Source organism: Colias philodice, chromosome 9 (assembly GCF_061535455.1).
Source record: "Colias philodice isolate Cphi_HAF_F1 chromosome 9, ilColPhil1 Martin Lab GWU primary, whole genome shotgun sequence".
In the NCBI taxonomy this organism is placed as follows: domain Eukaryota; kingdom Metazoa; phylum Arthropoda; class Insecta; order Lepidoptera; family Pieridae; genus Colias; species Colias philodice.
This window is the reverse complement of record NC_143094.1, coordinates 2,791,177-2,808,429: the sequence shown is the minus strand read 5'-3', so window position 1 is coordinate 2,808,429 and position 17,253 is coordinate 2,791,177. Positions and strand designations below refer to the sequence as shown.

Sequence of the window (17,253 nt, the reverse complement as noted above, 5' to 3'; positions counted from 1 at the left end):
GCGTGGTCGTCCGTCGTAGGTACTTTTGTTCGGCGTCGCGTCGTCGTCCGCGTCGGCTTGATATAAAACATTCTTGATTTCATTGACACGCGCTATGATTTGCGCGCGGAATTTCTTGTGTTGTGAATTTATTTTTGTATGCTATGCATTTTAATTGAATCAAATTGCAATATTTCTCTAGTATGCATTTGAGACTATATTGTAATAATTGATCGTGGGTAGGTATAGTAATTAATTATTCTAATAACGCAATGATATTTTCGGTGGGATTCAAAACAAAAAATTGGCCCGTGATTTTTATGAAATTTCACCACATTGCAAATTATATATTATACAATTACAATTACAATTATTATAAATCGGTAAACTATCAAAGTAATTACAAACTTGCAAAATATGCTTTTCCGAATTTTCAGACAGACACACAATTTTATTAGTTTGTTTTAGCAAAGTAGGTACCTATACCTATACGCTTACGTCGCGCGTCGCGTCGTCGAAAACGGTGCGCCCAGAAACAAACATACCTAATTCAGTTACAATCCTTTTTTTGTTCCGTAATTTATTGTATTTATTCTAATACGATTTTTTTTATTCGTCGGCCAGTTCTACTAGGTATAAAAAGATAAAATTGAAATATAATTATTGTAGCGACAGCCATATTATGTTACTATGTTTTCGTAAATATGTTTTTCACCTTCCTGGTTATTTTCACATAATCTTATCTTCTTATATATAAAAATGAATCGCAAAATGTGTTGGTAAGCGCATAACTCGAGAACGGCTGAACCGATTTCGATCATTCTTTTTTTATTATATTCCTTGAAGTACGAGGATGGTTTTTATGTAGAGAAAACGTAAATATTATGTACCACGGGCGAAGCCGGGGCGGACCGCTAGTATATATATATAAATGAATCGCAAAATGTGTTGGTAAGCGCATAACTCGAGAACGGCTGAACCGATTTCGATAATTCTTTTTTTATTATATTCCTTGAAGTACGAGGATGGTTCTTATGTAGAGAAAACGTAAACATGTACCACGGGCGAAGCCGGGGCGGACCGCTAGTCTTATATATAAAAATGAATCGCAAAATGTGTTGGTAAGCGCATAACTCGAGAACGGCTGAACCGATTTCGATAATTCTTTTTTTATTATATCCCTTGAAGTACGAGGATGGTTCTTATAGCTAGAGAGCTAGTTAGTTTAGTTTTAGTGCAGTGGCAGTGTAAATGTTGTTGTTGAGGTTATGTAAATTTAACACTTTAGTTAACTACCAAGATATAAAAAAATGAGGATAGGACACAATAACTATTGGTTGAGGTATTTATAAACTCATAATATACTTTTAAAAAAATCACGTTTTAATAAATTTCTAGAATTAAATTAGAACAGCTGATTCAAAATAGCCTAAAAAATCTTAATAATAATAATTACGCTTCACAGCAAGAAGAAATGTACCATATGTACCCGCACAAAGTCGATATTGTGTTGCCTACCGTTCGACTCAATGGCTAGGGTTGTAAGTTGTAACTACCTTTAATAATTATTACCAAACTAATAAACCGAGTGATGCGAAATAACCATAATTCTTTTAGAGTTTGATAAAATGATCAGGCAGGTATTTTCTTTAATCCTCTGAATTCTCGGTTACTAAATTGTATCGTTGAAATTATTCTTAATCGCGTAAATTTAATAAATAATCATATGGAAAACACTTTTCATTTGTTTTTTTACTTTCACGCCCAACTACTATACAATAATTACGTTGTTTCGGTATTTTGACGAGAAAACGCAGGAAACATCCGTTGTATCATTTTAGATAGATTGTATATTTTGTATCTGTAGAATTGAAATCAAAGCTATGTATATGTTGTCTCCATTCTTTTCTTATCGGATTGTTGATCCCAATGCGAATGCGTCACTTAAATTTTATAAAAGACAATTAAGAACATCAAAAATAAAGTGATACGTAAATATTTCACAGTGCAATATATTATGTAATTAATAATAATTATATATTTATGAAAAAATAATTACATCAGATTTAATAATAGCAATTGTTTTGAATGTACATAATATGAATAAATGATTACATCATAATAGTAATAATCACAATTGTTTTATTTCCCATTTGTTGCAACCCTAGCATATTTTCATGTAGCAGCAGAAGTACCTACACTGGCGGCGCGGCGGCATCGTGCGACATCAAAGGCATTGCCTTACTAGGTAAGTTTATAATGACTCATTTCTTTTATTATATAATTTACGTTTTACTTTTACAGAATCCGATTCAATGGATTATGAAGACGAGTCACACAACGCCATACGATAGTGATGATGAATGAACATTTCAATAAATGCATGCGTGTTTTTTTTATGTTGTTTTGTAATTGTTAATTGTTTCTTAAATAAAGAAATAAACTAAATATTTAAATGATGATTTGTTATTTGCAACACAACTTTATATTTGAGATTCTTTACAAATGTATATTTAGTTTTGTATCATCAAATTTATAAATTTTATTCCATAGTTTTCAAAATTAAATGTAAATGACCATAAAAACATTAATAAAGTAAATCATTGATGTAAGGTCAGGGAACGTAATACATATATACATCTGACCATGTAGAAGCTAAGTCTTGTTGACTGCTGAAGTCTGTAAAGTTTTGTTGTCTGCTGAAGTCTGTACGCAATGAAAATGTCTGCCGTTTCGAAAATAAGTTTTTAAGACCCTAATAAATAAAATATATGAATGGCAGATCTGGTCAAATACTTTCAAAATTGTATTTTTTTCAGCACTTTCATAAGTGTCTGCCAGAATGTTATCCGCGTGATAATGGTCTGCCATTGCTATTTTCCGATAGTAATAATAATCTATTTTCAAATATCAAAATGGCAGACGTGGTCAAATGGTTTCAAAGTTCGCCAAAAATTTCCACCTGTCTTACCTAAGCGCGCGCCCCGTCCACCACTCTGGGCTTAGTGACTCCTCATCTCATGTATAGTAGGTATAGGGGAATCAACACACAAAAATCCAGGTCTGGTCAAATACATACAGGTAGCTTTGCGCTAGCTCTCTAGCTATTACTTCTTATGGAGAGAAAACGTAAACATGTACCACGGGCGAAGCCGGGGCGGACCGCTAGTAAATAATAAAATAATAAATAGTGTATTAGATTTGTTATTGTATCTTGTATACCTACGAATAATTATTCTTACGTCTTGTTGGGAAATGTTCAAATACCTACCTATTGAAATAATTTACTGTTACAAATCATTAGTGTTATTAGTTTTGAGTGAATAGGCATGGATCAGAAATTCAGAATATAATATGCTACTAACTACTCAAATACATACATGTTTACACAACAAACACCACTGACCTCTATAACTATAAGTTATAGAGGTGAGTGACCGTCAGTGACAAACACTATGGATACCTACGCTCGCGAATGCAAATTCGGTGATTTACTAATTATTGATACCTAGTCATTGAATTCGTTTTGAAATAGCCTGTACTTTGTAATTTTTAGTGTTATAGACATTTATAAAATGTGGTGCTCATTTTTTTGTAATAAATCATCCCGAACGCTATTGTATTTTCGTTGTTTTATTTCAAGTGAACACCTATACAATTTTGTCACGAGCCGCCTCTGGCCTCTGGGTGAAATAAACAAGTCAAATGATTTTTGTTCTAATTGTATTTTGGTAGTAGTTTGTTTAGAATTTACATTACCATTGTTTAATTTTTATTTTGTATTTGCAGTAAAATAAAAAGATGAAAAACTTCATTAGGTATATTGTACGACACCTCACTCTGAATCGCGCTAGCGAAATTTTTTCGTTACAGAGCACATATACAACTTTCGGACAATCTTCATTGAGGCCGGCCGGCAAATCGAGTATGTCGAGAAACTTCACTTATTCGATGGAGGTATTCTACCTTCCTTCCTCCACAGTTGTGGGACCCCGACGTGCATTGAACACGCAGCTTTCTGATACTAGTAGCTAAAATCAAAACCACAGATATCAGATATGTCTGTGATCAAAACCATAATAATATTTTTACCTATTATTTTACTAAAAGTCGAGTGCATCGAAATCGTAAATATGTTTTTCACCTTCCTGGTTTTTTTTCCATAGTAAATAGTGTTTTTGATTTGTTGTTGTATGAATAATTATTCTTACTTGTTGGTTATGAAATGTATTTTGAAATAATTTACTTTTACAAATCATTAGTGATATTAGTTTTGAGTGAAAATGCTTGGATCAGCATAATATCATATTTGCTACTTCAAATACATGTTTTGATAAAAAAAAACAATAGTGTAATGTAGGTAATAAAATAAAACTGCGTTTTATTGTAGGTAATCAATTTTGACATTATTTATTTCCCAAAATTACAATAAAATAGTTTACGCCAACAAATATAACTTTTATTTTTATAACAATCCTACTTCCTACTAATGCGAAAGTTCATACATGCTTCAAAAGAAAAACTTTTACTTTTACTATTATTTCAATTTATCCGGTTTAATTAAGACTTAATATTGATACATATGATCATTATAAATACAAATAGGAATTAACAATATAACGAATACGTGGCACAACTAAAATTTTACCGATACCACCCGTGGTCATTCTCCTTTGTGGGTCATTTGTAACAGGATGGCGGTTCTACAGCGAAAAAAGAAAAATGATGGTCAGAACGCTGATACCGGATACCTTAAGATACTGTTATATAAAATATTACTAGATTAGATAAAATATTATAGGTAGTATCTTCACCGTGTGTGACGCGCTTTACATTCACGCCATCTAGAGTTAAATCTTTATCATTTTTGTATACGTCTGTGTGTGTAAACGACCCTGTATGCAATGACAGATGTTAAATCGCATAATTTTACCGAATTGGGTGGATTTTAAGGCAATGATATAACATATTTCAATAAAATATAATATTCAGTAACCGCCATGACTATTCCTAGGTTTGATGACTATTCCAATTACGCAAAAACTCAAATAAACTAGAAATGTAGAATTCAGCGCCATCTAGCGGGATATTGGCTGGGAACAGATCGTTGCAATCACCTTAAATAATACTTAGGTAATAAAATACACAATATTTATTTGTCCAAATTAATTTCGAATCCAAAAAGATCACGTATAAATTATTTACGAGATGCCAAGTTCCAAAATTAATAACGTCATAATAACAAAATTACTGTATCACATAAACAACATAATGAACTTTCAATTATATTTCTTATGAATATTCATTAAAAAATCATTTTTGGAAAAAATTGTTATGTAGTTTTATTTTACAAAACAATTATAAGTATAATTTGGTAAAATAATATTTACTTATGAATAAAATACATTTCCTGATACAATTTTTTTAAACAAAAAAGTTTGAATGTCATAAAAATAAAGCATAAGTTTGGGTAAATTGTAGACGGGTTTGTATGACGCAGGCTGATAATGACCTTATTATTATTTACTGTAAAGTTAATAAAATATAATAATATTTATAAGACAAAAACTACTTCTTTAACTGTTTGTAAAAGTATAAAAAAGATTAACCGTATTGTCCGATAATTCTGAAAACTAGATATCCATTAAATTCGATCATTGAACTACTTGAGACTAAAATTATTTCACAATTTCAAACTAAAGCTTTTTGATAAAAAAAACCTTTATTTTACGTTTAATATAATGTAGAGAATTTAAATTACATTTTAATTGATATAACTACCTTTTATTATATATATACCTAATTGTTATTATTTTTATGATAAATATGAAAGTATGAAACTACAAATATATTTTAATCGATAAACAATTAGTTGAGACGAAACAACAAAAAAGTAATAAATTTAACCTCGGCCATTTCCTTTAATACAAGCTTACATACATATAATAATAAAATTTAAATTTCGCTAGAGATTTATACGGTTTTGATGTTTATCTCAGCAGGCGATCGAATTTTTATTTTTATCATCTGCGATAATTGCTTATGGTAAGTAAACTTATGAAGTTATGCTTTTTAAAATAAAACTAATCCTTGAAACTGGTTTACCCGTGGTCATTTAATAATTATAAAGACGTGACTGACAATTTATGTATGTCCCGTTTCCATGTCAAAACCTCATTCAAAACTAGGGAATTTCTAAATAATTCTTTGAACTAAAAAAAACTTTTACCATCAGGAAACTACAACTGTATACCGAGAATACATCAACCCCAGTATGTATATAGCTAGTTATTTCAAAAAATTTAAGAATTTTATTATCCTGATGTTTTCGTTCAAAACAAAATTTCATTTTCGAATACCCTTCCCTTTCGACATGATAACGAACAATAGACAGTATCTGTCTGTAAATGAATGCATAGTTTTTTGTTCACAAAAGGATCAAGCGCCGTTGCATTTTTTAATTTTTTTTTTATTCGGGTCGCGATCGGGAAGTTATTTAGTATGGGAAGCCCGGTGTATTAGCATAAAGAACAGGTACATGAACACATTTATTGATTCAGATGTATTAGAATTGATTTGAAATATAAATAATTTAAAGTTTACATAAATCTATGCTGATATGAAGAGTATGTTTGAACGAGCTAATCTCATGAACTACAGCGTGCTACAGCTTAGATATCACCAAATAAATTACGAGGCACATTAGCCAGTAGGTATCTTCGAGATTTAGCTTTCATCCCCAGTGTCGAAATCAAAGCCTACAAAAAATTTATATGTATATTATTTTCCGGCTCTCCAATTATCTCTTTGCAGACAATCAACTTGATCACGATTACTTACTTAATATTATAACTTCAGTAACTCTATCTGAAAGTTATATTATATTTCTTCGGATATAGGCATTAGGTATGTGATAGCCAACATGCTGACAAGCCGGTAAGCCGTATCGATCGGATACGGAAGCCCTTCGCCACGTGACATCAGTTAACTGACCTTAGGATGCGAGGTATTTAACACTTGACTTGCGACTTATTAAGAAATTAGGGTGATTAGCCCGTCTGAAGTTTAGGAACTTTGTTTTAGGCTATGACAGGTAGGTCGCGGACGAATTCTACCAATACCCGTGGCCTCCCGTCATTGACGGGGACACGGAACACGGTGGAAATGGGATGCAAGATTTCCCCACTTTAAAAAAAATGTTATGACATGGTTACGATTCAATTACCTAGTATAAAGCTGTAAATACTAATACTAGCGTTAGCTACTATTAAGTATTCTGTGCTAATGCTTTGCCAAATAGAGGGGCTGTTCAGTTACAATTTGTGTTCATTAGATTCTCATTTATAAGCGTCCCTATCATATTATCACATCACCTATTGTGACAGTTGAAATATTTTGTTTCCCACATTACACATTTTAGCCCTTTAGGCGAATGTTTAATATCAATTTACTGAAGTGAAACTTCTCAAGCTAAACCCTAAGAAGTAATTCAAGTGTAAAAATGAAATTTAAAATTCTTTTTAATTTAAACATATTGACAGACTGGTTTAATGTTTAACCTTCGAAAGAGAATGAGATTTTACTTTTATATTAATCTTCTTATCAACATTATATGATGAAATTAATAATGTTATGCATTTTTAAGGTTTTATTATACTCAACCTTGTTTACATATTATATTACACGCACCAAAATTCATTTTGCACTACAAGAAGAGTATGTACATAAATATCAAAGTCCACACCTTGGCCATACCCTGTATATCACCATAAGTTCAAATTACTTAATCTTAAACTTACTGTAACTTAATCAATTTCTTCACAGATGGATTTCTTAAAGAATATCATATCCTTTACACGACTACTAGGGTCTAGACCGAACTTTATTGCACCTTATCGTATGGTCTATTTTGTATTTTAACTATACTATTAAATCAACAATACATCTACGTATTATAATGAAATATCAACATTCCTATAATTCTTTTATTTCTTGTTGATTGTGATACCTACGTAGAATTCTTATAAATAATTGTAAAACTTCATTCACGTACTCCAGGCAAGCTAGCATACTAAAAAGAAATAACACAAATGCAATACATACTACATAATTATTCAGACATTAAAATAAACAGGTAATAACTGTTGGTATGTACAATTATATAGACAGCACTGGTATTGAAAAACATTTCAATAATTAGTACCTCGAGGCAGTTGTAGATGTGAATGACAATATTTTACACGTGTTTTCATGCAAATAACTTGCTATTCTAAGAATATTTACTTATACAATATTTATATTTGCAGTGGTTTGTATTGCACCTTATCGTATGGATTTAGCGTGTTCTCTCGCAACCTGGTGGTATAAATTATATTATTACGGATTAAAATGCAGATTTTTAGAATGTATAATATTTACTAAGTATGAAGAATGTATTTGGGTAAGGTAGTGACGGCAGATGCAAATGATGCTACACCATCTCATTTTAGTATCCGATTAAAAAATTACAAAAATCTCATTTTAGTATGATATTTTAAGGAAAAAACAAGTCATTTATATAATACACAAACTTAGGAATTTCAAATATTATGTTAAAAATAACTTGTTTTACCTCCCGAAATAGTTCATATGTAGACCTGCATCTCAGAAACAGTGTCTTCCCTTAAAAAGTTAATTGTCACATTAACATAAATTTGAATATAATATATTTATGGACATATTATGTAGGTATACACAGGGTGACCTTATCGCTTGGAATAATCTCTATACGTTTTTATATTACAGTATTGAATAACTAAACAGGTGCAATTTAACTAAGTACCTAGCAAATTTTAGTAAAATTGTGGATGAATGAACAAGTTGCTTCGCGTAGAAAAAAATATCATACGGATTTTTGTACCATTTGTGGTAATGATTGTAGGTAGTACTTAAATGACAAGTAGATAGGGAAGAATATAGGCAAATCTATACATATAATAAATCTGTAGAAGGGTCAATTCTGTACATTGAAAATATTGAAAAAATAAATAGTAGGGGGTGTTACTGGATCGATACCAAACCCAAATATGTGATAAAAAAAAATTTTGTCTGTCTGTCTGTCTGTCTGTCTGTATGTGAAGGCATCACGTGAAAACTAACGGTTCGATTTCGATGAAACTTGGTATAATTATACCTTATTATCCTGGGCATAAAATAGGATACTTTTTATTCCGGAAAAATACGTAGAAAAAAATAAATCTTAATTTTTCCGCGCGGATGTAGTCGCGGGCGGAAGCTAGTAATAAATATAATATTTAAGTATGACAATCTTCGCCCAAAATTATTGGCATATTAAAGTATCATTATTATAGAATTTATTATTATATATAATTAATTATTATTGCAACTTGCGTAATGTATTTAATTTAACGATCAATGGTTCCATGTTTTCTCCGAATCAATTAAGTAATTTTGTCATTAAATTCAAATTATAACGCATTGCACATTGCTGTCTTTGATATACATATTCACAATTTTTTTTAATTATATTCTATAATTCTAAAAAAGCCAGTCCAGCCAAAGAGCTTTTTCCGCAAAAAGCTTTATTTCTGCAACTTTCTGAACATAAGAGAAACAGTTTGTAAATAAAATAAATGTTTATTTAAAACAAACCTGTTTAGGAAAAGTTATAATATTCGCATTATAATGCTTTAGATTATACAATTATACATGATATTGCCCAACTACTACTGGAGAGGCAAATCCAAATATTAGGACACCATAATCGAGACAAGTGTCTTCTAATGCGCAATTTTTTCCCAACACAGATATTTAAACAGGTGTCTATTTTTTCCTGTAGATAGGTAGGTACTCTATGTTATGTTACAGCTGATATTATATTCATCGCATGAATACGCGGTCGACGCCCTATGATTGGTCGGTTGGAACGTATTTTACTATTTAGTATGGGAAAGAGCTTATTTGAAACTTGTTCTTATCGTATTTAAAGTGTCTCTTGATCCTGTTTCAGAAAATCGTAGGATATTGTAAATTTTTCACATTGAATTGTAGAAAAGGCATAGGTACCGTATCTGCCTATACATATACCTAATTGCCTATAATTGTATACTTATGCTTTGTTTACTTACTATAATTATTGTACATTCCTATTCACTTTCTAAATGTTTTATGTGTCTTTATTGCCAAGACAGTTAAGTTTATTGGTATCTATAATTAATTAAAAAGTTCCTATCTCAATTCATATCGATAATAATTAATAATACAATTAAAATTCAATCTGCAATTACTAAATGGACTTTGAAACACTTTAATTATTTATACTTTCAATTTATGTATGAAAATCGTGTTGTATCAACAACAAAAAATAATGTAGGTAATTCTGTATTCATACAGGTGCAATTAATTAAAGCGTCCCCAGGCTCTTATGGTAGTAATTTATACTGTTTTTCAAATTAAAAGCAAATTTTCTTAGACCTAGTTTCCATAAAAATACATAATCATATATTTTTAATAATTTATATCTACACATTATAATAAATCATCGCGCTACCAAAATTTTAAACAACGCTCACCGATAAACTTTACCAGTGTTCTGGTGTTTTCCAACATTTTATGAAATTGTATTCAAATAGGATTAGAATAAGCGTTCGATACTATGTTGTATGGATTCTGTCTATTGTACACTACGTCTTTATACTATGCGCTACCAACCCGTCAGTATTCCGAGAATCATTTATAACGATTACAGCGATGGACCGACCGACGAAATGTTGGCCAAAGAATGATATTGAATGAAGATTAGCTAATAGAAAACTTGCAAGTGAATTACAAAACGAGGATGTGTTTTATTTGATTTTAGTGATTATGGTACCTATTGCTAATTGCTATTGACATTCGTGAAAATACAAATATCAATGGAGGAATGAAGTTTAGGAAAAGATACGATTATTTTTGAAGTACATGTAGGATATTGCAGTCTTACTGAGATCACACTCGGTGGATATAATTTGAAACTTACTTTTAATTCATAAATAAACATCGTAATTTTTGTTCTCAATACAAATATTGTTTTAAATACGTATTGTTTTCGCAAAAAGGTCATTTCACCAATTTTGTTAAAAGCAATTCTCCTCGCGCCCGAAATAACTCAAGGATAACTTAAAATTTTATAAAACTGGGTATTAACATTGTTCCAACAATAAATTTTATATGATAATATCTAAGTTCTGTAAGTCTAGGAATTTTTTAAAGACAAAAAGCAAACATTGTAAATTATTATTAAATCCCACGACTCGACAACCTTAGAGCACATTCACTTTGAAGAACAGGAAATGAGCATTTGTACTGAATTAGACACAATTCATTGAAGCGCTCTCCAAATCAATCGACTTTGTAATAATATATTGAATGTTATATTTGATACTAATCTCTGCTATAAAAAAATCGTTAAAGTTTAATAAAAAAGGCGTGTGTGCCGAGCACACGTGTCAGAAGTGAAACTTCGATGGCAAGATTCAAAGATACCAAAATACTGTTCAATTCTAGTGAAAGTAACCCCTAATAGTGGTGTTTATTTTACACAATTCATACATTATAATTATATTATAATTTTTTACATTTCTGTACATAAAAACATTGACTTACTATACGAATTAACATTTAAAATAATAATATATTTCTAACGTGAGTTTTTCACATTCGACTCGCATTCTGGGTTTATGAGGCTTGAGGCTCTCCCGTCGTTTATTAACCCGTTTCTTATCTTTATCTAATAGAGAGACTCTGACTTGAACAAGTCAAGCCTCAAATTATAATAGCAGAGTTCAGAATAAATGTTTAAACATAATGTAAATCATTTTAGTTATTAATTGTAGATGTAATTTTTAATGAGGGTATGTAACTACTTTTTACACGTTATTTTCATATCACCACTAGTGACGAATCAATTTGTTGATAAATCAATACATTTATTAAATATCAAAGCAATGATACAATTATTTAATACGATCGCACATTAGAGAGAGGCATTCAAAAACTCGTGGGACGAGCGCATTATCAAAACTAGTTTTAAAGTTTTTATAGACCGGCCAGTGACTGATGAAATTGGAATATTTGGCCTTGTATCTACTACTATTATTATATACTTAACATTTTTATGTTATCTTTGAATATAATTCCGGCAATTTTCTTAAATAGTCACATTATTGCCGAAAAAAATTGCAACAACTTTATTAAAATATTCTATGAAAAATGAGAATATAAATTTCAGTGGCTTCGATTTTTTATAGTCCAATTTTAATTAAAAGTTTGTACATATAACTTGAACTCAAGAACTTTCAAAAGTGTAACAAAGTATGTGAGCTTTAAAACTATTCACAACGTAGGCTTTTTTAATTAATTTATTCCTATGTTCCGCCTCGGAGTTTTTATCGAATTGATCTCATTCAAATAAGGTATTTTTGTACTTAATTTTAAGGTTTAATTTCATAACGCAAATATTTAATTGTGTAATATTTCCAATGAAGGAATTTTATACTCATCACGTTAGTTTAATGCGCCACGCAATGTGTAGCAAAAAACAGAGAAAATTAGCTTGTTGTCAGCAGTTTGCTTGATTGCTGCAAATTAAAAACTAATAACTTTGGATGACAGTGCTAAAAGTTTTTAATGCAGTTGAGAATACTTTAGATTTGGAGAGGAATTTTACTACTTTAGATTAGAAGTGGTTGAGACTAGTTCAACATCTACTATCTTCGGCTTTTCCACGTTGATGAGAAATTTCGAATTCAGATATTAGTACCTAGATTTATTCATCGAAATTCATATAAGAAACCATTTTATTTTTAACAGATCGACAGATAGACATCATAGCATATTTCGTGTCATACATAATATGGCATGTAGATTTTAAATGAAGGCTGTATTCAGGTTTTTTGTGTCTTTTATAGGTACATCAAGCTGACAAATTACCAGTTTTTTCTCAGATCGATCGATCGATTTCAGATTATAGATAGCGAAAACTGATTACACTTTTCTAGCAACAAAATTAAAAGTTCTAAAACTTACAATTTTCATTCATGAATTATTAAATATACAAGAACCAATGATTTTTGTTTGACACAAACTTAGTTATATTTGGCCAACCCTCGATGGGTTCTAACTTCTAACTTCTTACATAGGTAGGTACCTAGTATTTTACTTCTAAATATTTTTATACTTTTGGGGGGATTTTCATTTGAATGAACAGTTAATAGGTACCTATGATAGGAGATAGGTTAATAGGTAAGTTATTGAATTAGATATGTCAAGAAGATTCACCAAATGTTCAACTTTGCCTCGATTTCTTAGCTATTTACCATACAGTTTTAACTAAAGTTTGCATCCAGACTCCAGATATCATCAGATCAGAGTGCAGTTAACTAACCGGTTATAACGTGCATGCCTCGACCAGCGTGATTCGATAAAATTCCACGCTAGTGCGGTGATTGTCAGGTGATTTCATTTCCTGACTTTTTGCATCTTTTGCTTACAAATTTTATAACCGTTATGAATAGGCTTGTTATAAAAACAAGAAGGAATCCTGTTTTTGGGTATGAAATAAAAAAGGAAATTCCTTAAATATTCAAAGTATAATTATGGATGATCTGTAGGTACAGTGTAGGTACACTTAAACAACGATATTTGATGTAAGAATATGCAACGCAAACGTCGCTAGCTAGTTTTTTAGTCAATCAATGTGTAGGGACACACATATGCAATTCGCTGACCGAGCTTTTGTATATGTGTGCGTCCACATTGTTTCCCCGACGCTTTTTAGATTTATTAGAATAATTATTAGTCAGTAGTGCTTGACGCCTAGTTTTAACAACACATATATTGTGAAGAGTAATAAAGTGATTAAAGGAAAGGCATTATTATTTGGGCAACCTTGGGGGTACAGAAGCACTACTCAACATTGATTGATGTGACGCTAAATGAGGTAAATGTGGTCTATAAAAATTAATCATTCCTAAAAATCGTCTTAAATCCGATACTGTGACGGGTTTAGGAAAATTAACTATGGCTTCGACTTTATCTTTGAGCGGTTTAATTCCATCTACGCTCACTTCGTGACCTAAGAATTCTATACGCGACTGTCCGAAGCTACACTTGCTTAAGTTTATAGATATGCCGTATGTATTGAAACGTTCGAATACTAACTTCAAATGTTCTTGATGTAAAGTCTCATTTTCGCTGGCAATTATTACGTCATCTAAATAACAAAATAAAAAATCGAGACCTTGTAAAACGGTATTGTTCATAAAACGTTGAAACGTTTGTGCGGCGTTCCTTAGGCCAAAACTCATACGGGGAAATTCGAAAAGTCCGAAAGGAGTAATAATAGCAGTTTTTTCTATATCGCATGGGGCAACTTTTATGCAGTGATAGGCTCTATTTATGTCCACTTTTGAATATATTTTCTTATTAGCCAATATAAAAGTAAAGTCGTGTAATCGCGGAACTGGATATCTGTCGGGCTTTGTAATTGCGTTGAGCTGTCGATAATCTCCGCACGGCCTTAACTCGCCATTCTTTTTAACTACAATATGAAGCGGACTAGCCCAAGCACTTTTAGAAGGCCTACAGATACCTAATTCTTGCATAACCCTGAACTCTTCCTTCACCTTTTTGTATCTATCCGGGGGTAACGGTCTAGCTCTAGCATGAATAGGTGGGCCGCTCGTCTCTATATAATGCAAAACGTTATGCGATGTAGTTTCTTTAAACGACATCGGTTTAGTAATGTCAGGAAACATATTTAATAAATCGTAATACGGATGACTTTTGCACACAGAATTTAGCGATTGTTGCGTACACGAAACTAAGGAGGCTAACACATGTAAATCGGTAGTTTGATCAATTAACTTTTTTCGATACAAATCAACTAATAATTTATGATGTGTTAAAAAATCAGCTCCCAATATTGGCTGTTTAACGTCTGCTAAAATGAAATCCCAACGGTACGGTCTTCTTAAATTAAGGTTTAAAACAATTGATTTAATGCCATAAGTTGCAATTTCTGTACCGTTAGCAGCGTATAATTTAAGATCTGATCGACATAATTTATGATATTTAAATGGATTTTTAGATACGGGCAAAACGGAAACATTGGCACCGGTATCTACTAAAAATTTTAAATTAGTGTTTGTATCTATTACCATGAGACGGCTGCACGGCGTGATGGTACAGACCTCCGCCGTAGTCTGCACCTGCCTGTCTAGTTTTCCGGCTGGGCGGCTGCTGCGCTGGGGCTGGGGCTCCTCTTCCACGCGCACGGCTGGATGCACCTGTGAGCGCGCTGCCGGAACCTGAAGTGGTAGCTGCACAACCAGTCGGGTCCGCCGGGACGACGTCGCTTCGAAGATGACCTTGACGACTCTCGATGATTGCGTGACGGTGTTCTGGGTCGCCGATGTGCTCGTGATCGTGAGCGCTCGATGTTAGAAAGGCGCACGTTTATTTTCTCCAATTCCGCCGAAAGGGTGCCGTAAAAGTTAGATGTAGGCCTCGCCATATTTAAAATTTAAATTCTTCCAATAAATCTTCGTCTTCAAAATAATATTTAATTGTATTCAAATTTCTTGATGTTCTTTGTCGGGGTCACCAATGTTGAGTAGTGCTTCTGTACCCCCAAGGTTGCCCAAATAATAATGCCTTTCCTTTAATCACTTTATTACTCTTCACAATATATGTGTTGTTAAAACTAGGCGTCAAGCACTACTGACTAATAATTATTCTAATAAATCTAAAAAGCGTCGGGGAAACAATGTGGACGCACACATATACAAAAGCTCGGTCAGCGAATTGCATATGTGTGTCCCTACAAATGGAAAGCCTAGCTTCTTATCTAGCGGACTAGTGCTATTCGGCTACACTACTGTGTAAGATGTAACCTATTCAAAATTTTAAACTTCCGTTCGAGCCTTCACAATAATATGCCTGTATGAAGTTCTTGTGGTTAACTCAGACATGTGAATAATTAATATACAACGGTCACCTTACATTATGACAAGTGGTTTCATACATATAAATATCGTTACGCCAATTTTACTATAAATTCTTCATGTTATATCTAGCTAGTTATGTATTTGAATTTAATTATGTTTCAAATAATGATTTTAAATCAAAACACTCTAAGAAACTTGCTATAAAACCATGAAAACAATTCTCATAGGAATATATTAGATAAACTCAACAAGAGCTTTCGGATAAGTTCGAAATAGTCAAACCGGAACGTATCCGGTAGTTGCGACTTGAGAAATAGAGCTTCCAAAATGAATAATAAGGTAATTGCTCGTTGATAGTTCTTGTGAAAACTATAATACTTATTTAAGTATTCATTAATAATTACTTGCTTTACATTACTCTGGTTTTTAAGATTACTTCTTGAAGTTGCATAATTTACATATAATTATTAACTCACGTGGTGCTACGTAATGAAGGGAGACGTAAGGCCACATTGTATATGTAGTAGAATTTATAGCTCTATTGCATATCAATATGAATTAATTGTAAACACTATTAAATACGCTATGTCATATAACAAATATAATTAATAGATTAAATTAAAACGATCTTACAAACTGTTATGAAATCTACGATAATAACTGATCGTAGTTAGACATTTTTTTCATTTCAACGTTAATTGGCAACTAAGAGCCTTTATTTTTTATCTATTCTGTGAAAAAAAATATACCTGCGGAGAATTATTATAGGTGACCCGCTGTTGATCCACGGAGGAGGTAATTAGAGGCTCGTGTTCTTCCGATCCGGCAGTCATCTTGATTTTTAACTTTTATCCAATTAAAAAAAAATTAAAACACAAACATCACACACAATCCAGTAAACAGGTTGCACTATTGTTTATGGTTGTTGCTATGGTGTATCAACTTGGCGGGAAGTAGGGACGGTGACAGCGCGCGCTCGTCTACAGAGCGATGCGTTCTGATAGACGTTCCACGCGGTACTGTGCAACTCCGCGGAAAACAACGCTTCCACCTCCAAGGATTGTGAACACAATTTTACTATTTTGTTGGTCAATATTGAAACATTGATAACAATTACTAAATGAGACGAGGCTCTCATTTTAATTACTACACATCGTACTCGCTCAAGCAGATAGGCGACGATGGAATCTCGACGTCGAAAGAATTAGTATTGTTCTAAGCCCTTCGAAGGTTTCTTCGCAAGAATTCCGAGCGTCATTTGACTGGTCTCGTTAGTTACGCAAGATCT

General features: G+C 32.1%; 1 protein-coding gene across 1 annotated transcript in view; it reads right to left on the bottom strand.

The window, feature by feature from the left end:
- w (eye pigment precursor family transporter white) overlaps positions 1-17,001 on the bottom strand; it is a 35,303-nt gene extending 18,302 nt beyond the window's left edge. The window contains exon 1 of the mRNA XM_089698984.1: positions 16,715-17,001. Within this exon, the coding sequence (XP_089555110.1) occupies positions 16,715-16,798 (84 nt within the window). The 5' untranslated portion in view covers positions 16,799-17,001. The remainder of the gene's footprint in view (positions 1-16,714) is intronic.
- Between the last annotated feature and the right edge of the window lie 252 nt (positions 17,002-17,253).